General features: G+C 37.0%; 2 protein-coding genes across 2 annotated transcripts in view; both read left to right on the top strand.

Annotated features, from left to right (window-relative positions):
* tcta (T cell leukemia translocation altered) overlaps window positions 1–12,710 on the top strand; it is a 39,965-nt gene extending 27,255 nt beyond the window's left edge. Inside the window, exon 3 of the mRNA XM_051921367.1 lies at window positions 12,613–12,710. Within this exon, the coding sequence (XP_051777327.1) occupies window position 12,613 (1 nt within the window). The 3' untranslated portion in view covers window positions 12,614–12,710. The remainder of the gene's footprint in view (window positions 1–12,612) is intronic.
* wdr82 (WD repeat domain 82) lies at window positions 10,852–21,828 on the top strand. Its single transcript, XM_028824866.2, has 9 exons — window positions 10,852–11,160; window positions 12,613–12,710; window positions 13,715–13,781; window positions 17,474–17,573; window positions 18,756–18,872; window positions 19,168–19,323; window positions 19,560–19,629; window positions 20,009–20,151; window positions 21,085–21,828. The coding sequence occupies exons 1-9, from the start codon at window positions 11,000–11,002 to the stop codon at window positions 21,112–21,114; spliced, it is 942 nt and encodes a 313-aa protein (XP_028680699.2). The 5' UTR covers window positions 10,852–10,999; the 3' UTR covers window positions 21,115–21,828.
* The last annotated feature ends 1,751 nt before the right edge of the window (window positions 21,829–23,579 follow it).

The raw sequence follows: 23,579 nt of genomic DNA, 5'->3' as shown, positions 1-23,579 counted from the left end.
ATGTTTTATTATTTTTTTCACAATTTTTGTTTAAATAGTGTATTTTATAATTAGCATTTTAAAATGCTCTATAGATAAGTTACAACCATAGCTTCTACAGAAGAGCATTTTCTTTCAGTTTGGTTTCAGTTGTGTTAACTGAACTTGCAATCCTTTACTTTCCATTCCATCTCTTTCCATCCATCTCTACTTTCCATCTAGGGAGCCCAGGGGAGTCAAACTCTGACCCTTAAAGGCTGCAGTGGCCACATGTCTTCATTCTAGCCAATTTCCAACTTAGAATTCGGTCTCGTTTGCACCTGTGTGTCCATGCCTTCATTGTCTATAACAACACTGTCCATGTCAGAGTTATGTTGTACTGGGGCTGTGGTTGCAGTACTGAGTGCAAGACAAAACTCTGGATGGGACATCATTCTATCATACTGCACATTTACTTACACACATTATTTATAGCAACCATTTTAGAATGAACAACATCTTGTGTGCCCATTATATACATTTAGAAAGAAATCAGGAAAAAAGTAAAGGTCTGGGATGCACTAATCTGATTTGATCAGCAAACATTTTAATGGTATTTAAGCTACTCAAAAATATCCGAATGTATCTGACATGATAAAACGGGAACCCTATTAAACCAATAAGTAAAATAAATAGTTTCTAATTTAAACAATTGCTAGGAATGTCATCGTGCAGCATTTTCTTCCCTCTAGAAGATGTATTTGATAGTTCTGCTTTAGTCATAAGCCACACTGCTAGTCATATTTAAATGAATTATTTTTATAATAAATGCATTAAGGTACCAATCACACAGTATTAATTATGTCTTATTACAATTCATATATGCACAGCCATGCATGCAAAACACTTTTGTGTACATTTCAAAGTATGCAATTTCGTTCAGTACATTAGATTGTAATGAACAGTATCAATTTAAGAGAAAAATATGAAAATATTAACAACACATTTATCATCCACAACTGGTTTTGCTTCTGCCTACCATAAGTGCCTTGGTGCAATGGTTTTTTTTTTTGCTTTTTCCAAGATGATTTTTGCTATCTTTACTCAGTTTTAACCATATTTATAAATGGTACTCTCTCTCTCTCTCATACCTATATACTGTATACAGTAATCCCTCCTCCATCGCGGGGGTTGCGTTCCAGAGCCACCCGCGAAATAAGAAAATCCGCGAAGTAGAAACCATATGTTTATATGGTTATTTTTATATTGTCATGCTTGGGTCACAGATTTGCGCAGAAACACAGGAGGTTGTAGAGAGACAGGAACGTTATTCAAACACTGCAAACAAACATTTGTCTCTTTTTCAAAAGTTTAAACTGTGCTCCATGACAAGACAGAGATGACAGTTCTGTCTCACAATTAAAAGAATGCAAACATATCTTCCTCTTCAAAGGAAACAGAGAGTAAAGCAAACAAATCAATAGGGCTGTTTAGCTTTTAAGTATGCGAAGCACCGCCGGTACAAAGCTATTGAAGGCGGCAGCTCACACCCCCTCCGTCAGGAGCAGGGAGAGAGAGAGAGAGAGAGAGAGAGAAACAAAGTCAAAAATCAATACGTGCCCTTTGAGCTTTTAAGTATGCGAAGCACGTGCAGCATACTTAAAAGCTGCACACAGAAGGTAGCAATGTGAAGATAATCTTTCAGCATTTTTAGACGAGCGTCCGTATCGTCTAGGTGTGCGAACAGCCCCCCTGCTCACACCCCCTACGTCAGGATCACAGATAGTCAGCGCAAGAGAGAGAGAAAGAAAAGTAAGTTGGGTAGCTTCTCAGCCATCTGCCAATAGCGTCCCTTGTATGAAATCAACTGGGCAAACCAACTGAGGAAGCATGTACCAGAAATTAAAAGACCCATTGTCCTCAGAAATCCGCGAACCAGCAAAAAATCTGCGATATATATTTAAATATGCTTACATATAAAATCCGCGATAGAGTGAAGCTGCGAAAGGCGAAGCGCGATATAGCGAGGGATCACTGTATAAAAGTCAATGTACTGTATGTGTGTGTGTATATACAGTATATGTATGTTCCAGCGTCACCTCCGAACGGCTAGAGCGATTTTCATGAAACTTGGTACACGTTTCTTATTGGTCGACTAAAATTACTGTAGGGCAAAATCAACCCACCCCCTTCTGGGTAGGGTGGGGGGGTGATCTCGCAGTTTTGTATGCATGTTATCATCCAGTTGACACTCAGAAAGACCACCAGAGGGTGAACTGTAGGTGACTGCCCGCATTCTTTATGTTTGAGCACCACCAAGCCCCTGTTGCTTTTGAAATTAAATAGAGTTGGCCAGTTCCAAGAGTCAACTAGATGATAACATATATACAAGACCGCAAGACAAACACATTAGTGAGTCTTCATTGTTTGTTAATTTATTTTTATTTTTAAAGTTGTGTTTTTTCAATTATATTCTTCTCATACAACTCAATATATTTTCTCCCAGCACCACAATGCCTTGTTACCAACAACTTTCTCTTTCATTTTTCTTTCTCTCTGTGACCTCCACTCCCCTCCTCACAAGCTCCATTTCCTTCCTCCCAACTCTGGCTTGTCTACTGGAGGGAGGCAGCCCCTTTTATAGTAACCCGGATGGGCTCCAGGTGCTCTGTCTGACGACACATCCTGGTGTGGCGGAAGTGTCAGATGAGTACCTGGAAGCACTCTGGGTGCCCCTGGGATTTCTTCCGGCAGCACTTCCTGGTGTGGCGGAAGTGCTGCCATCCAGGGTTCCATAACTGTCCGGGCACCCCCAGGCGGTGGCCACGTCCTCTCACAGGGACGAGCTTCCCAGCTTAGTTTTACTGGCCCCCAAGCAGACCAGGGCGACTGCCCTCTCGTGGCCCAGGGGAGGTATCGTCCCTCTTGTGGACCGTCCAGGCGTTCCGGCTGGGTAGGGTCCCCAGCCATCTTGCACAATATATATATATATATATATATATACACACACACACACACACACACACACTAGAGGCTCCGCCCCCCTGCTCGCTTCGCTTGCCTACCCCCGGGTTTGGTTTACTGGATATACAATTTAAAGAGATTATTATTTTCATGGGAATTGTTACATATGCATTATTTTCACTTTTACTTTAAAACTTTTGTATAAACAATACTTGTCCTTTATTTCCGGCCCGGGGCGTGGTTAAATCTCTTTTTTGCAGGACGTATAACGCTGCTCGCACTGTGAAGGGGGGGGGGGGGGGGGGCTGAACACATGCTAAGGAGATGCTGTGGGATCATCTGCTGTCTTTCTGCTGCTGCTGCTGTCGTCGCGCTGCCCGTCGATCATTTTAAAGCCTGTACAGCAGAAGTCCTTTTGCCACTTCGTGTCTCTGCCGCTCACATTGTGAAGGGGGGGGGGGGGGGGTGGGTTAGGGTGGCTGAACGCACGCAAGGAGAAGTGGTCGGATCATCTGCTGGCTTTCTGCTGCTGGCGAGCTGCGTGTTTTGCTTGTTGTTGTTTTAAGAGCTGGAAGTAAGTTAAAGTGTCTCTCGCGGGACTTCAAATTGTCTTCCGAGAAGATCATGTCTTGTCTCCCTTGTCTCCCTCCCAAAGATTTTTTTTTTTTATCAAGAATCAGTCCAATTCATATTCATATATACATACAGTGTATATATGAATATGAATTGGACTGAGATTCTGATAAATACCAGAGTCTTCCAAGTTTTAACAGTAATTTCCTATGGCAGTATCATTAAAAAGTTATGATACATATAAATACACTCTTAACGTTTCATGGTGGTGTCAAGACCACTGTGCCTACTTCATGCAATGCACAAGAAAAACAAAACTCACAAAACAAAAAATGCAGCTTCATATTTGTCTTATTCTGCGTCCTCTCCTGTGTGTTCACTGTGAAAATTATGTTTCCTTTACATCTACCTCTTTTTAATTTTTTTTAAAGGGGAAACTACAAGATTAAATATCTACTTCTCCTCTACATTGTATTGAGGGATTTACTTGTCTAAATCTCAAGGATGTGCGGTCAGGGGAGGCAGTCATCGTGAAAAGTAAAAAAAAAAAATAATAATTTTGTCCACTGGTCTGTGCTATAAATTTGTTTTTTGTAAGATTCCAATAATTTTGATCATTTTTATAGTTCAAATCACTGAGTTGGCGCATTTCCTGTTCAAATACAGGGGAGAAACACGAGGTGCGGTAGCGACGAGCCTCACCATACCTCAGACTGGTCCTGATCTCTGCCTCACACACTGGGTTGATACATGCAATTGGCGTGTGCCTCTTGCCGTCTCTCTGTATGTCGCCAATATAATGTTTACAGACACGTTTATTATACACCCTGACTTTCCACAGCCTGGCTAATATCTTTAGTGAATGTGTGTGGCACATTTAGTCTTGCTGGTTGGACATAAAACAGCAGTGAAAAGGCACAAAGCGAGGCAGACAGTACCGTGCCGCCCTGAAGGGGGCGGATGTAAGCCAAACCAGTGCCTGTTGCTGCTGTTCTTCTACGCAGAGGCCAATAAGTTAGCTATATCAGAAAGTCAAGTGCACTGCAGCGGTCCGTTCATTTTTATTTTTTGTTCTGACTGACTGCCAATATGGAAGATTAAGACTTTTAAGACTAAAGGAAAATAAAGAGGACTTTTACAAGAAAGGGACAGAGATTTTCATGGAGAAGGATAGGCGCATGGACTTAATTTACAAATTAAGGTAAGACCATAAACAGTTTTCAATTTTATAAAAAATGGGATTAGTCTAAGAAAAAAACAATACAATATTTAAAAATTAAATTTTGACCTTAAATAAAATATTCTTTTGTTTTTCTTATCATTGTGTTGAACACTCTGTGATAAAATCGATTAAAGCATCAGAATTAAAAGCTTTTAAAAACAACTAAACATTTCAATTAAGGTCAAAACCGAAATCCGTTTTTTTGTACACCACTCTATTCTTTCATTTGTATTGAATGAGTATGAATTGTGAAATTGCAAAGGCAAATTTAGAACACATGGAGGGTGAGGAGCAGATAGATGCGCTCTTTCTCTCGCCGCTATAAAAGTAACGTTGTTTCTTAGCCAAATATGTACCTTCGTTGTGTGTGTGTAAAGAATGCCGATGAGATATGAAACATAACCAGCTGTCCATGTGCATGCTGCTGGTGAATAAGCTACTCTTTGGGGTTCACGTATTTGTAAATCTGACTCTGAAGGAGTCACCAGCCATGAACCTCACCGCACGTCACTGCTGAATCTCCTCAGAAAGCATTACATTCTATCTTATAGTTTTCTAGTTGATCTAAAAGTTGCATTGTATTGTGGTCGAGGTGAATTAAAAAAATTTTTATGTAAGTCATACCAGAAACTGATGTAATCAAGAAAAACAAATGATCACTTGTTCCAGGATCATTACAAAATGCACAGCTACTGCAATCAAAACGATGTGGCAATCTTAAAAGTTCCATAGAGAATGTACAGCAATAAAAAAACAATCATTTGTTTTTAGCTCTAGGAGAAAAGGGAGACTTTAACTATTTAGTTTTTAACTATACATATTGTTGAATAGTTTATTTGAAAGAGCATTATTGTTAAAGTCAGAGCCTTCAGTTTGAAAAAAATGCTCTGCACCAATGTTAGAACTGCAGTTGACCAAATTATGCTGTTTTAAACTAAAATGAAAATGTACATTTTGAATAAAATTATTCAAAAAGCATGCGATTTCTTTTACTATAAAATTTGTGCACTATACATCAAATTACTTGTTTCACATATTTTTCTTCGTTTCGAATTACTATACATCCGTTATTCCAAATTGGAGTATTGTGCCGTGTAAAATTATGAACATACAATAGTTTACAGTACAATAAGGCAATGTTTGTTGGTGAACACTTCAAAAGTAGGTATTGTATATTAATATCACAGGTAAAGAAACGGAATGCCTCCACTTCCGCATTGGAATCCCATATAGTGTCGTTTTTCTAACATTTAAATGGGAATTCCGGAAAATACATGTTGAAAATAAGTTCAACGTAAATAAAATATAACCAACATTTTTATTCTATAATTAGCTGGTGGGAGAATTATAAAGTACTCGACTATTAGGTCAAAGGTCACCGAGGTTGTGACGACAGTTTTTTTCTTTATATTTCCTTACTTTTTTCTTTAAAATGAAGCTAGTAAAATACTTGTAATAGGAGATAAATTTAATTTGTATTTTTGTATTTGGTAAGTGTATTTGCTCTCATGCAGTACCTGTGCGGCGCATAACCCAGAATTCAATAGCTCTTCACCAGGGTTCAAACTGTATGTCCTCCTCGTCGTAGCTATGACTTCTGGGAAATGTAGTACTAAACGCCCCCTTCAGGTTGCGCCGTTTGAGCGACTGCGGCCAACAAAGAATGCACGGCTGAGCTGGTTTTTTCTCCGTAAATTTCATAGTTTATGTCGATTAATATGTACAGCTGTAATACAAAGAAACTATTTTTTATTGATTTCTTCATCTTTTTCCTTATGCATTCCGAAATTTTCAGTTAACTTAAAAAATGAAGTTTTACAGCACCTTTACGGCTACTGGCTTGTACAAAATGTACAAGAAAATAGCGGTTATAGCAAAGTGCTCTTTCAAAACAATATGACACAGTATGTGTCTCTTTGATCTGTGTGGCCTTTGCTGTCTGTTGTACAAAAGCACAATAGTAATTAAAGTACAATAATATTTTGCTTTTTCTGCATTTTCTTTGTGTCTCTGAAGAAATAAAACTATTATAGTAGACAAAATTTGATCACAATGCTGTATCTGTGAACTAAATTAATAGCAGTCAAAACAATCATGTTTATAACAATGGCTATAATGATTAATATATTCTAATTATAAATAGTAATAGAAAACCAAAATGAACAAAATGAAAAATACAGTAACTGGAATTTTTTAATTTATTCTCATAACACAGTCAAGCATCCATTTTCTTAAGCCTATAGTGGGAATCAAAGTTGTATCTTGTACAATGGACAAAAACGCCTTGGTTGAGATGTCAGTGCATCAAAAGGGTCAATCACACACAAACATCTCCACTCATTTAAGGACAATTTGGAATAGTCAATCAACCAGCACTGAATGAAACTCACAAAGATACATGGAGAACATACTAATCCTGCATAGTAACCTGGCAAGAAACTGAGCTCAGGTCAATAAAGTTAACAAGCAGCAGAGCTATGCTTCTGCTAATATCTAAACGTGTGTATGCATTTTTTAACTCTTTGAACTAAACCACACCAATTTGGACCTTTTGGTGGGCTCGAACAAAAATGCAAAATTGTAAAAAACTGAAAAAAAGTATTTATTTGGTCACTGCTATAATTAAAGTGTAGGGTTTTTGCCATTTTAAATGTTCTATTGCATACCCTGATACCACATTGCAATGTTTTCTTTCTTCCCTCAAAGATGGCCAAATTACTGCATCACAGTAATACCTGCCTCCCTGGCTTTCTTAATTGTCCTGATCAATTGCATTCAAATTGACAAATAGATCTACTAAATGAGAGGGGTGTTTCAGCTCTCAAATGTCGCCACATTCCACTTTCTGTATTTCAGTATTATTATTATTTTTGTAAAGACATTAGTAAGGTCTGCCCTTCAAAATGATACGTAGGCCAGGGTTCTTCAATAAAGAATATGAATACTGCTTGAAAATAGTAAAAGTGGACATATTATTTGTATATATTTCATATAACATTTTTTTCTGGTTGTTTCTGACACATTTACTGACACTTTTATAGTGTTGTGAAGCATATTCCAACACCTATGAAAATAAGAATAGCATTCAAAGTGCATTTTTTGTAAACAACATTATTGAATTTTACAACTTATTCTTCTGTAATAACCATACAATATAACTAATTGTGAAGCTCTAAATATTCTGAAAGAGAAATGTCTGACCACTATTTGGAGGGGTAGAACATGAGTAATAAATGAAGGTTGATACAATTATAGCCAGTTTAAAGCAAAGTAGCAGAAAACAGACAAATATTAGGCTGAGTTTAAAGGCAGATAATATATATTTATTTATTGGCACTGCTATATCATTCTAGCTTTGTCTTCTAACTTGTATAGAAGCTGTCATATCTTCCATAGGCAAGATGCTCGTACTGTATGTAAATGTTGTCTTATGTACAGTAGATGACCACCTCTCCACCATTTTTGTTTTCATGTGAGTTTTCTTAGTAATTCATTGCCTCTTCTATCTTTATCCAAGCTAATCATACATATGTGCAGCTATGAACAGCTGCAGTTGATCCATTTTATTTTGAATACTTCAGATTAACAGTGTTATTAGTGTTTAAACTACTAAGAAAAGGTAAATATAACATACATGGTTTGTTAATATTGCGTTGTTACAATTAATAAACTGGGCCTCCCCTAACTGCATGCCATCACCTACTTCTCTAATTTAAACTGCAGTCGAGTAATCTGCTCAAACACAGCATACAATTTACCCTAGTGTTACAAGATACATCTGACATAAAGACTCGCCAGTGGTACAGCACTGCCAATCTACGGTAAACCAGAATATAAGGCATTTGTGATCCCCTAACATTACTTACTCTAATGTGTATACCAGGGACAGTTTACAAGGAGACCATTTTACTCACCTTACTTTAATACAAGGTTTGAAGCTGAGTGTCTGCCATTAATAAATCTGGGTCAGTCTTGTGATATTACTGAGGGAAACACTTTCTCAGTCCTTCTAAGACATCCGCTGTATCTTAACATTGTTATTCAGGAGTGAAACTGGTCTATATGATGCACATTGTAGCAAGTCATTATTTGAAAAATTAAGTTTGTCTTGAATAACTAGCAGTCTGCCCTTATCAAGATCAATTTTTCATGTGTGAACAAAGAAAATCAGTGACCTTCAAGCTCTAATACATAATATGTTGTTTTTTTATGCAGATTTTGTTTCTATACCAATACATTCTTTCACTCATTCATTTACCACTGCTTAATTGGGTCAGGTCGAGGGAGCAACAGACTTAACAGAGAATTGAGGATAATGCCCCTACTGAATTTCTAAAAGCCTCCAATTTATTTAATACTTGGTTACATAGATATCCCACAGTACAGAGGAAGGTAAATCTCTTCAGTACAGTAGTCGATATAGCCCACCCTCTCAGCTCTGGTTGATGAAAGTCTCATCTCTTCTCACTTTTCCTGGTGGGGATCGCAGGGGCAGCAGGCCAGGCAGGTTGAAGAATTTCTCCAATGTGCAGGGTGAGGGTGGGGACATTGAGCCCAAATTAATCTTTTTCAAAACCTCGGTTGTGGAAGCAGCTGCTAAAAGCTATTTTTCAAGCAGTCAGAGCATCTCATGGTGGCAATTCTAGAACATCAAATTGTGAGGGAAGCTGTCAGACCGAAGAAATTGGCATTCAGGGAAATGCTGTCTGTGGGCTCTCTTGAGTCAGGTGAAAGGTACTGACAGATTAAGAAGACTTCTACAAACATACTTGGAACCAAGCTTGTGCTTGGGAGGAGTTTGGAGAGGTCATGGAGGAAGACTATTGGATGCTGTTGAGGCTGTTCTGACAAACTGTTTGATGCCCAAGAAGGGAAGGCATAACCTTGTCCATACTCTGTAAATTAGGCATAGAGAGGTGCTGACCTCTACTGGAGAAATAATCGAGTGGTGGATGGTATACTTTGAGGAACTACTCAACCTGGTGAACATGTAAGGCAGCATTGGACACGTCCAGTGGGTGAGAGGGGATGACCCATCACTGTTGCGAAAGCCACTATGTTGGTCTGAGACTCCATGGTGATAATTCAGAATTGCATGGAAGGTTGGTAAAATACCCTTGAAATGGCAGACTCATGCGGTTGTCCCCGTATTTAAGAAGGGTGACCACAGGGTGTGTTTCAACTAGAGTGATCACACTCTTCAGCCTCCCAGGTGGGTGAAAGTGATATCTTAAATTTCGATGCTTATTTCATGTTGCATGTGGAGTCATTGAAATATATACTGTAAATGATTAACAAAGAAATGAGTAACAAAAATGCATATTTTTGTGATATATAAAATTATTTATGCTCACATGTAATTTTATTATTGATTATTCTCAATTTGCACAATATATTTGTTTATTTAAAATACTGTAGTTGCAAATATTTCCCCATACACTGCAAACAGTTCAGGTTTGATGTTCACCTGTAGCATACATCCATGAACTAATGCCATTGAGGCCAGAACTGATATGCATACAGGAGTAATCTTCTTTTCATTCTATCATTCACATACAAGGCATGGTCATATCAGGTATCACAGTGATTACATTTATTTATGTTGAATTGTCCTTGAGGGAAATCCTCTAGTGAGAGTCCAGAAGGATTGATTTTCTACCAAAGACAACTTCTGGCCCAGGACATACAATATTGAAGTCAAAGAGAAGCAGCTCAAAAGGAGACCTTGCATCAACAATCAGTAGTTTTTCGTTTACATTGCATATTAAAACTGTCTTCTTTCAGAGCTAACACTCCCCACTGGAAAGATTTATATGCATGTTTCTCGGTTAACTGCCCAGTTATAGGAGCCTAAGGATTTTGGACGGAAAGAAATATTTTAAATCGGGCTAAAGTTTGTCAGAATGCAAGAGGGAAGGACCTCAGCTACAGAACATAAGATGTATTTTTGATGTTTGCTTCGCTTTTGGTTTGAGACTTCAGTGATGCCTTCAAGCCCATAGGTGGCGCACCCAATTTGAGCAAAGTCAAATGAAAGTCAGGCGCTCGCGGTGCTTCTCTCTTTCTAGAGAGTTTGTCCTTGTTGTGTCAGGAGCGCGCAGGAGCGGGAACGCGACTGAGTGGGGGCGTTCTCGTAGCCAATGCGAAGAGGCGGGGCTTGTCTCGAGACGGTTCGCGGCGGGTGAGGTTTAAACAGTGCTGGCATCTCTCTCGTTTTATTTTTAAGCAATACACTTGTCGAAAAGAAATTTGTAAATACATCAAATCAAGACCGCAGTAACCATGAAGTTAACGGATAATGTGCTGCGGAGCTTCCGAGTGGCGAAGGTTTTTCGTGAGAATTCTGACAAAATCAACTGCTTTGATTTTAGCTCCAATGGAGAGACGGTCATCTCTAGCAGCGACGACGACTCCATCGTGTTGTATGACTGTCAAGAAGGGAAGTGAGTGACTCAAGCTATTACATTTTGTTTTTTTCCCATTGTCTATAAATGAGACCGAAGCTTATGGAAGGTGCCAAAAACAGAAAAAAGAAACATCCAGAGCGTCGTGCACATGTTTTATTTTTTCAGATCAAGTTGAGGCCTAGATCATTCAACCGATCCTCGGACTCGAGTAAATATATTGTACCGGTGTACCTTGTTGATCTTTCTCGTGCCCAATTCTACGGTTTTCCATAAACATGTTCGTTTCTTCTGCGGGTACCAGTATGTATCATGAGGCTATTCTATGTTATTTATAGTAAGCTGAGTATTATTAAGCGTTACGTTTTCACTGACTGATTTGACCCTTTGTGCGGAAGATGGGTCGCAAAAAAAAAAATCTACTATGATCTAAAATGAAGGTCGTGTTTATTATCGGTTTGGCGGTACTCGGCTAGCTATTGCAGATGTGAATAATCTATTTGATATCTGTATATTCCTTGTTAACCCCAGCGCTAAAAAAAAGATGCATGCATGTGTGGTTGTTCCGTGTGGCGGAGCAGAATACTTCGTTACCTCACAGCTCCATGACACCAGTTCGGTTCGTGGAGGAAGTGCCATATTCTGCCTGTCGTCATGTCCAGGCTTGAATAATTCTTTAACCTCTTGCATTAAGTCTTTTCGAGAACGTTTTTTAGATTGTTTATTTAAATACTGATCAACAATAGCCCGAACAATTTATTGAGCGGGAAAAACATTTAAAGCAGTCCTTATTTGTGTTTTGTCTTTTACTACTTTTCTTTTTCAGGGGGCGCCTGAAACTCTTAACTTAAAACTGCTAACCTAGATCCGGGTTATAGGGAGCCAGATCCAGTCATGAACTGGACAGCCTGCTAGTGCCGCATACTTAATCACATTGCCTAATACCACAGGCCCACATTTTCCATTTAATTCGTACCTTTGCGATGTGAAATAATCTAGACCCAAGAGTATGCCATAGGAAATTGCAAATTACACATAAAAAGTAAAATAGCCAAGCCACCACAATTCATACCCAAACAGAAAAGATACAAGCACAGAGAATCGGGTGTCAGCACTGCTGCCTTGTAAAGGTGGGCTATATCTGGTACTTTTAGCCTCTAGTAAACTAGTTATACAGACATATTTTACTGTAGGACAGTCTGTTCACTGGTAAGTTCAAGTGCAATAAAATAGTATGAACAGATGTTTAATATTTGAATTTTTAAACGTGCACTGCGACAAACTGACACTTCTGCTCAGATCTTTTCTTGCTAGCACCCAGTACTGCTGGGTCAGGCTGTAGCCCCCACAAGACTGCCTTGGATTATGCAGGTTTAAGAATGAATGACTGATTGAAAACGCATAACAAGTATGACAAAATATAGTCAATTGAATTTTTTTTTTTGTTCCTTGGCTGAACTTTGGGTGTTTTATGTTTTTGTCCAATTCCAGACCTAAGCGTACTCTGTACAGCAAGAAATACGGAGTGGACTTGATCAGATATACTCATGCAGCCAACACTGTTGTCTACAGCTCAAATAAAATTGATGGTAAGTCATCTGTGGTTTTCACGTAAAAACAGACTTGCCAGTTGTTTTGTAAAAATGTTTATGACTGTATCCGATATATCAAAACACGGTTTAAATATTAGCACACCTCCTAGTGAGGATACATTTTCAGAAATGATTTATTGTTAATTATTTTCATGTCTAATAATCTAAAGTAATTCTGTATAAGCTCCATTTTCTAAGACATACACCAAGTCATGGTTTTCCGTTAATGGATAGTAAAGTAGGCATAATTAATTGCCTGAAGCTTTCTCCTCTTCCTTACAGATATGATTATGAAATGCCTAATCAGAATAAGAATTCAATATACATTTTTTTTTCTCAATTATTATTCTTGCAATATTGTTAATTCTACACATGAAATGTCTATCTTGGGATAAGAGTACTTGTTTAATCACTTTTCCAGCTGTAGTGAACAAGAAAGACATTTATAGCGGAGGTGAAAGTACATGGGATAACTTCCGTATCTTCAAGATATTCTTACAAAGTTACTTTTCTGAACTTAAGCTCTGGGTAGTTTAGATTCAAGAATAACATGATATATTAAACTTTAGTACATTTGGGTTATGAGGTCAAGATATTGAACTCTTTTGCCCCTTTTCAGTTTTGGTGAATGCCAGTATTAGAATCCCTCAGGATAAGGAGATATTTCTGCCTGTTTCAGGCTGAGGTAGTTGTTTGTACAGTTTGAGGGTTTGTGATACCACCCGGTAATGGAGATAACTGTACAAGCTACTGCCTTGCCTGGAATAGAGCACATACATCAAATCAAGAGGAGCAGAGGTAAGCCTTGAGCCCAGTAAGATTTATGTTTGTCTGTGTGCGGGACACGGTTAAGAAGATTACCAAATGTTTATTTTATTGCCTTGTGGTTGAATTCCTAGAGAACAGCGGATATTTGCTTAGGAGCTGTCCATGAAAAAATAACTATTTTAGAATTCTACCTTCGATATGATTTAATTATTTTTGTAATCTTTTCTTTAAAGATACCATTCGATATTTATCACTTCATGACAACAAGTACATTCGGTATTTCCCTGGACATACTAAAAGGTAAGATAACCATCGATTAGTTGGTGTTGCTTTTTTTTTTTTTTTAAACTGTATTTTCAACAAAAAAAGCTACCTTGAAAATGTAATTGTAGGCTTACCAATGTGCATTTTGTAGTTTTTAAATGATGAAGGTGCAATTTTTTTTATTAAAGCCGTCGACAGTTTCCTGTCACGATTATCTCCATGTCACTTAAAATCTGTCACACACATACATATTTTACTGTTTGAAAAGTAAATGTGGACAAATGCACTGAGGAGCACAAGGTAAAAATTTGTAATAAGTATCTGTGTGGACAGTGTTAGCACTTTTGACGTTATAATATTGCTATTAAAAGTCAAAGTGTTTTGTCATAGTTGTTAAAGTTAATTGCATGAATTCTAATTCAAACATTTTTAAAATTAATTATGCACTGTAAGAAATATACAGTGTTTTTATACTTAACAAGTGCAATAAAGTGAATAGTATATTTTGCAAATAAGTGTGAGTGTTAGAAAAAAATTATTTTTAGTTTTAGGGGGACCTCCTGTACTTAATGAGAAACTGACATCTTATCAAATGGATATTAAAATATGTATGCTTATTTCTATCTAATATAATGTACTAAAAAAATACCAAGGTGCTTTGAAAGTAAGGTTATTAGTAATATGTATACATTGTTTAGAAATTAAGGTTTTATATGTATATTAAAAAAAATTCTCAAGTTTAGCAGTTACAGCGATTGCCTTTTTTCTGATCTCATACTTTAAGATTTAATGAGATTTAAACCAGTTTGTGTTAATTTGGATTTATCAAAACAATCCTTTTTTTAAAAACAAAAAAAAACCTCAACACACTTTTTTTCCTCTGATTTATACAATATTATATTGACTTTCACAGTATTAAATTTGAGATTGCTTAAATTTTTAAACCCTGAATTTTTCTTTTTCTTGGAGAAATTTCATACCTGTAATAACTACAAGGTGGGTTGAGCTTGGACTTGGGGTAGGGTTTATAAGGAATCAAGGTCACCATGGACTGCCTGATTTATTTTATCATGTGCATATACCATATTTATTCACTGAAATGTTTTGTTTGGTATTTGAAAAATATATAATCAAAAACATTTATTTTCATATACACACATATATAAACAGAAATTTTATCTTGTTAGTATTACATAAGTTATTAATTGGCTGAAAATATTCCCATTTACAACAAACAAATTCTTTAAAACTGCCTTAATAATACCTTTTATAATAATACATTTCCTGTTGAGAGGTACACGTTTGTGGAGTAATACTCTTTTAAAGAATGTAGTCTTCAAGCTTTACCACTGAGTTTTTTTTTTCTTTCCCTCATTTATGTTCAGATCAAGCTCTGACTGGGCACTTTAGGAAATTGTTTCTTTTTGGTGAGTTGTTCCATTGTTGCTTTTGCCGTCATGTTGAACACTAAATCTTCTCCCCAGTCATAAACCTTTGTCAGCATGGAACATTTTGTTTTCCCCAGTATCTACCTTTTATCGGCACCATCCATCCTTTTCTTAGTATATAGTGTTGTAACACTGCTGACCTCTTATCTGGAGGGAACGAGCCCCTCTTTTCTGAGAAAGAGATATGACCTAAGATTTGGAGGTTCTGCTAAGTCATCTTCCAACCCATCACAATTGGTGTTCCCTGGAAATCTGATGAGACCAAGAGGACTACATCTGGAAACAGTGGAGTTGCAACCCTTCCCAAAATGGATACTTTCCATGCTCCATTTGTGTCTTGATATCCTGTCCTTGAAAATCTTAAAACAGAAGAGGGGACAAGAAGCAGCTTTGGCATAATGCAATATCCGCATTGAACAGATTTGTTTAAATGACAAGTATCTGAACATGACTTGGACTCTGCAAATAAAGGAACTAAATAGAACATAGTATTGGCCCCAAAACCCTAAGGTATAGACTCGTAATAATTTTCCAAGGTAACAAAGCAGATATGAACAGGATTGGCAAACTAATTTGAAAAGCTATACCTATGAATATCCTTGTGTTTGAATGTGGTATTCCTTACCAAATATCCACAATCAGCATTGAAATTCAGTAGCAATTTATCATTAGGCTCAGTATCTGGCAGACTGTTGTCACAGAAATGCCTGTCTAGTCCTCTCCCTCTTTCGACATGTGAATAATGATGCCTCCCAATAGGATAATGAGTAGGTGGTACACTTTCGTGCACTGAATTCAGGCCGATTTATTATGAATGTTTGGTTTGGCACATACATGAACAGTCAAGTAAATCTCTGATATGTCTCAATGTACTGTATGTCGAGTTACTAATATCCGAACAAACTCTCACTAGGGATTGCAAATATCCTTTAATCCACCCAAAAGCTCTTCCATAAGGTATTACCAGAGCAGTGTAGACAAACCACCTTTGGATTAGGAGTCGATAACCAGAGCCAATTTTGTATTTAAAGGGGAAACTGAATATATCTAGATGGTGTACTTTGATGTCTCACACGAGTTTGTTATATTCAGTGTCCCAAGGGACACTTTCTATTGCCAAAGTCTATTTTGGTTGTATCCATCCTGCTCTTTCCAGTTGCACAACTGATATTGTACCTTACTGTCATCCTTCAACTTGCATGTGATAAACTTCAAGGCCTCCCCACACTATCTGTGCAGAGCTGAGCCCAAATAGTCTATGTGGTTCATGTTGCCAATTGGGTGCTCATTGTTTTTTGCATTTAATTAAAATCATCACTGGATTGTTCTCTGTCTGCCCTCTCCAATTAGAGCAATTTTGTCAAAAACACATCTTCAGACAACTTACCTTGAGATGTCATTGAGGCACACAAGCCCTACATCATGCTAAGGTTACAGTCTTACAAGGGTTTATTTTTGTCCAACTTTACATGGTAACAGCCTCTTAGTCACTTTTTCTTCAAGATTAATTTTGTACATCAGAAACATCTTGTAGTGTGGCACACTTGATGCTGTTGCCTCACAGATCTATTGTCCTGTGGTGAAATCCACCACCTAGTCATTGTCTGTGTAGAGTGTCAGCCTTGATTTTACTCCACTTCCTCAGACATTCTGGTTAAGTTAACTGGCTTTTCCAAATTGATTGTGGTGAGTCCTGAGTGTAGGAATATGGGTAAGTGGGCCCAACTATGGCCTGTTTTTGGCTGTTTGCTGCCTTAGACCCAGTGCAGCCAGGGTGGAATCTGGACCTCTTGCACCCCTTAAATTCAGTTTGACAATGTTGTGTAGAGAAGTCTTTATTTATGAACAAATACGTTGAACTCACCTTGTAAAGTATCTTGTGTTTTGCTTAGACAGTTTGAGAGTTGTGAGCTAAATTGTGCTGGTTTTGATAAAGAATGTAAATGTTTCTACAGTCATAAATTATAAAATATTTAAAGTCTGAATGTTGTTTTCTGCAGTTTTCCATAGAGGTTAAAGGTAGTAAGTATACTGAGTAGACTAGGGAAACGAATACACCTGTTTAAAGTAATTTTAAATTTCATTTTAGTATTGGAGCAGGAATGAGAGGCAGAATGTGAAAACTTTTATAGCCTCTTTATATTAATGACTGAGGTGAAATTTCATAGTATATCAAAGTATTTGTTTTAGAATTGTAGTTTTTACAGTAGGAGGTTTTATGGATGACAAATTGTGAACTTGAGCTGTACCGTATTAACTTATACTATTTCTTTATTTTAGAGTAGTGGCTTTGTCCATGTCTCCTGTAGATGACACCTTCATATCTGGATCTCTGGATAAAACCATCCGTCTTTGGGACTTGCGCTCTCCAAATTGCCAGGCAAGTCTGGTGTTTTAAAGTAAGATTGCAAAGAGAGAATGATTTCTCGGTTATGGCCTATCTCCTGTATCTTCAGTGGATCTGTTTTGAATTATTAGTAGTGATATGCTTAAAAGTAGATACACCTTGTATGAGCATCACTGTAAACTTGTATATCTTTGTCATACTTGTCTGAAAAATTCAAGCTCCTAATAATGAGACATACTTTCTAATGAGATTCATATGGTTTTTAGTTTTTTTAGTTACTGAGCTACTGCTGAAATTCTCACAATTAACTCAGTTGTCAAATTTATGTTATGAAAAAATGCCTTGTATCTGAAGCAAAATAATTTACGTGGTTTAATTCTGGCAAATATCAAACTGGTCCATACTGCACTAAAGGAGGTCAGTCGAATACAGCAAAGGTGTTTAAGCCTGGGCCACTGGTGGATGTTTTTGTACTTGTCACTGATACTATATATTTATTGGAAATTGCAGCTATTCTGGAACAAGTGAAATTTGAGTGAACTGCTGCACTTTGAGTGAACTCTGAGTACTGAATCTATTTTGATTGATGTATATTTTAGTGGCACAAATGAGTTTGCTTTGCTGGGTGACTGGGCTCAGCCTAAGTGAGAAGCACATACATTTAGAAGGAGGTAAAAGCAGAGCCACTACTCCACCACATTGAAAGGAGCCAGGTGAGGTGGTTTGGGTGTCTGATTAAGATGCCTCCTTGACATCTTCCTGGGAAGGTGTTTCAGGCACGTCCAACCGGGAGGAGACCTCAGGGCAGACAAGGGAGAGATTATATATTGCTCAGTTGGGCTGGGAAGACCTTGGTTATATTCCTTGAGGAATTGGAAGAGGTGGTGGGGAAAAGGGATGTCTGGGCATCATTTCTTAGGCTGCTGCCCCCATGACCTGGACCTGAATAAGCAACAGAAAATGGATGGATGGATGGATGGATGGGTATATTTTACTTGTGTCTGGATTAGCTTTTAGATATTTCATCTGTACAAGTAACATGAAAGCTTGTTATATGGTATAGATGCTAATGTAAAAATATCAATGTTGATAGATTTTTCTTTCAGAGGAGCTTTATTTGTTATCAAAATTCTATTAATTGGCAAAAAGGAAAAATTAGTTAAGTAGTAATTTATAGTGCTACAATTGTTAACAAAAAGTTTCGTATTAATTCAGGGTCTCATGCATTTGCAAGGAAAACCTGTTTGCTCCTTTGACCCTGAAGGACTCATTTTTGCAGCTGGTGTGAACTCTGAAATGGTGAAGCTATATGACCTCAGATCTTTTGACAAGGTAGTGTTTGTTTTGTAGCTTTAAAAAGAAATGTACTTTGTTTTGAGTAATGTAAACCAAAATAATAGTAATGATGTTAATACATACATTATCTTTATATGACTTGATTATGATAAAGTTAATGTTTTCTGCCATTGTAATAAATAAATTAATATTTGGTTTTCTTATTGGGTAGTAAAACTCACAGGAGTGTTTTCAAGTTTTAATAACCTATGACGACTATTTGAACTGTGCATGAGTTTTCTTTTTTGGTGTTGCAGAACCTCACTTATGGAGAACTCTGTATCCCACACAGGGCCCTTTTGCAACATTTAAACTTCAGTATGATCGGGCATGTGAGTGGACAGGATTAAAGTTCAGCAATGACGGGAAACTGATCTTAGTTTCTACAAACGGAGGTGCTTTGCGGCTTCTTGATGCTTTCAAAGGAGCAGTTCTGCACTCATTTGGGGTGAGTATGACATACCAATTTGTAGGGCCTTGTCTATGTGGCTTTTATCCTTTTGATTTTTCTAAAAGCCATGCGAGTCTGCCAACATTTTTTTCTTCCTTGAACCCAAGATAGTACTGAAAAGAGGTAACGATTTTTGTGGTTTATGTTTGTACATATGTATATCTCTCTATGCCTTTTCTTTGTTTAATGTCAATGGAGCAAAAAAGGATTTTTTTTTCCCTCTACATATTCAGGGTTACAATAACAGTAAAGGTGTGACCTTGGAAGCATCGTTCACTCCAGACTCTCAGTTTATCATGATTGGTAAGATCAATAAATCTTGATTGCATTATTTGATTTACAGTTGTTTCTAAAAAGGTAGATTTTTTCCTGTGTGTTAAATTGTTTCATTTGTATAATAAATTAAAATTGGTTGCAATTAGGTTTTACATAATCTATATAGGTTTGTCACAAAAGTGGGGTGTTTTACTTAAATATTCACAGATTTCAAATGCATTAGCAATTTGTTAGTGGATCCTTTTTGATAGGATTGGAAAGATAGTATTTCTGATTAGTTTTGAAAATATGGTACTGTAAAAATCCGTTTTTTTACATCCAAAGTTCCTTTTGAGAGCAAGCCTGATTTATGTCAAAAGGCACTGACTTTTATGTTTCCTCAACACCCTTTCATGTTTGCTTTCAGGCTCAGAAGATGGCAAGATCCATGTATGGAATGTAGAAAGTGGAATGAAGGTGGCAGTATTGGATGGAAAGCATACAGGACCAGTCACTTGTCTGCAGTTCAATCCTAAATTCATGACCTTTGCCAGCGCTTGTTCTAACATGGTAAGATACCATAGAAAGAGTAAGTACATGCCTTTGATGTATAAAGGGAAGAAATGTTACAAAGTTGAAGTATTTTATTAAAAATACTCTTGACTAAAGTATTGTTACTATGAAGAACACAGTGCATGCCAGGTTATGATATTTTAGGTATTTTAAAGGAAAAATCGAACTCCATTGTGTGTTAGGATTTTCTTATTCATTTGTTTGTGTCTCCAGCTGCACTCTTTCAGCTTTTAACAATCTTTGAATTGTACTGTTGTAGCAATTAAACATGGTAGACAATTATAGAGTTGCACTGAATAGACATTTTTTTCCCCAATTGTGGATCAAGCATTATGTACAAATTCCTGAAATAAAACTCCACCACATTTAAGGTGGATGTAGCCTGGAAGGTTAGATGGATGTAGGCTTGTTTAATCTGTGGAGCTGATAATTGAATTTTTCCAGCTTTTGGGTGCTACTGCCTTTTCACCTTCATCAAAATGTAAACCTGTTAGAATGAAAATCAACATGGACAAACATGAAGTTATAAGTCTGCTTAGGAAAGGAGTGCCTTACTTTGTACTCTGTACCCTGGTGAAAGTGTCTCATAGTTTTAACACCTTGTGTTAGATTCTGCAGAGTGGGGAATGAAAGACTGGTCATCTAATAGGTGCATTTATGCATAATATAAACACAATATTTTGTGATCTTAGTGTAGTAGCTTGAGTTTTTTATATGTGATGTTAACAGTAACTGATAGCCTCTTAGTATGTAGATTATAAGGAAGCCCCAAAGTATCTGACCAGTCAAAATGGGAATTTCATTTAAACTGCCAGTTTACTCTTACATCAACCAGATCTGTCTTGCTCTGATATTCCATAAGCAGTTGTTTTGGTAATTAAATCATACCATAAGTAACATTGTAATAGTTTTTTGTGTGCTTCTTTCTAGGCTTTCTGGCTGCCGACCATAGATGACTGACATCGAGGCTTCAGTGCTGTGAAAGCAAAGCAGACTTTTCTCTCTGTAAATAAAATATCTATGACAATATTGGAAATGATTGGCATGTTAGCAAAGCACAAAGACCTTGCTTTTCAGTTGTGCTAACATATTGCTGTCGTTCCTATGAGGGTGTATAAGAGAACACCAGTAATGCAAATGGACATCACTTCCTCTTCTTATTCAGTTTCTTCTTTGGCAGGAGAGGAAATAAAAGGTCACTGTAAAGAATGAAGTCCATGGACTGCAGAAGAGTTGATTTTTTTCTGCTAATGTTAAAACTCTGTTTTGAATTTTTATATATGCATCAGGCATGTATCGGGACTATTAGACCTGAGGATGCTTTACACTGATAAAGCGGACTTATTTGTTGCAGCTGGAAGAAACAGAGCAGCTGTAACCTTTTTACATTGTATGTACTGAATGGGGTGAACATATGTTCTCGAGTACAGTATTTATCTCTACACTTGCATCGTGATGCCATTTTCTGTATGTAATTTTACTTACTCTACATGTAGAGGTCCGGGCTGCTTGATAACTAAGACACTGCAGTTTTTTGAGGTTGCTTTATTTGTTTAAAAGCACTGCTGAATACATTTTTGGCTAACACATGTTATTTCACTTCTGTATCGTGTGGCATATTGTGCTCTCCTAGCACTGAATAGGTAAGTCTAATTCAAAAAATAAAAATAAAAAGTCTCTTTTGTACTTTAAGGTTTCATCTGCAAGGCATGATAGTTGTTATTCCAAACATAACCAGTTCTTTCCAGAGAATTGCATCATATCATAAGGAATTGTACTGTGGTAGTTCCGGTTTGTTTTCCTTACCTCTGTTTATTACTGTTTTGTACATTTGTTGATTTATATAAAAAGGCACTGTTGAATTAAAATTTTATACATATCAGACCCATCTGCAAGCCAGTACAAAAGGGAAATAAATATGGCAATGTCTATAGTTGAAACAAATACTTTAATTTCTAATTTGCCCCCTAGTTACCTTATTGTTAATCCTGTGTAACACATGTGAGCCTCATCTTTTGTCTTGAATGCAAAAGTGCCATTTTTAATATGTTTGTTGCCATTTCATACTGACAAAATTAGTTTGCTGTGGGGGGAATTCGGGTCATTGAATCGGTCATTATTACGTCTGTGGCTAGGGGAACATTTTAATACTTTACCTAAATTTAACTTTTTCCCCCAATGTTATCATGTATCATTGGCAATATAAAAATTGTGAAATATGTTTTACAAAACTGGAGTATATGCTTGTTCTTGTTTCTAAAAGCATTCGGAATTGAGGCCTGGAAAGGAAGGCTTTACTCTTTTATTATTGTGAACTTGTTGTGAGAGATAAATTAATTAGAACTTGACATTGGGTAAGGGTTTTATATGTTTTCTTTTACAGTATGCAGGTAAAACTTGCCAAGTTCCTTTGTTACCAAGTTGGCTGAAAAGTTCATTGGTGATTTTTTTTTTTTTTTAAACTGTTAAGTAGTATTTTAAACTACCACACATTCCTCAATTTAAAGAGACTAACTAATAAAATAATTTTAATGCCATTTTGCTTGTATCTTTACGAGGTCTTTCTTGTCATGATATAGCCAAATGGAACTGATTTCTGGAGTTGATTAAAATAAGAAAGGCATTAGAGAAGCTGATGACATGACTTTAAGTGAGCTGCGCATTTCTTAAGTCGAGTTGTTTCTCTTTCAAAAGTTATCACATAACCTTGTTTTTTTTGGGGGGCAGCAATGTTGCTTAGAGTGTATAAATGCCACTTATGTATTATTATGTTGTATTATGTTGCAACCGAATCTAAAGAGAACAGTACCTGGTTTCCAACATGGATAGGATTAGTGTTTCCATGTTCTGTCTTACAATGCTGTTAGTCATGTTATCATATTTGCAAAAACATTACATAGCACTGACGTCAAATCCATGTAGTCCTGACTTGACTTAAGAAGGTTCTGTTTTACATTTCCATAAGAGATTTTAAATACCACAGAAAATGATAGCAATGCTTGGAAATATTGTTTTATTTACAGTATGTGCATATGTTTAAAGAAAACTGAAGTAGACTGGTGGATTAAGGTATTTATTTTTAAGAGCAATGGTGAGAATAGCCCAAACCTCCATGTGACAAGAAATAGAGTCCATTTGTCTCTAAACATTTACCAGACTCGATCATAAATTTATAAAATGACTCCTGTGTGACCTGGGTCCCTCAACAGAGAGTTGTGTTTGAAACTGCTCCATTAGGAAGGGGTCAGAACTCTCCTCTTGAGATGGTAAACCACCTCAGCTGGCACCATGCAGCCTGGAGTAGCAGCTTTTCTTCACAGTCTTCCCTGTTTGTCTAACTCCCCATCCAATTATAGACACTATGCTCCATAACCTTCAAAGCAATTTAATTTTGGCCACATAGCTGCAGTGTCATTCATTCAGTA

Source organism: Erpetoichthys calabaricus, chromosome 18, assembly GCF_900747795.2.
Source record: "Erpetoichthys calabaricus chromosome 18, fErpCal1.3, whole genome shotgun sequence".
In the NCBI taxonomy this organism is placed as follows: Eukaryota; Metazoa; Chordata; class Cladistia; order Polypteriformes; family Polypteridae; genus Erpetoichthys; species Erpetoichthys calabaricus.
The sequence above is the reverse complement of the archived record's forward strand: the minus strand, read 5'-3'. Positions and strand labels throughout refer to the sequence as shown.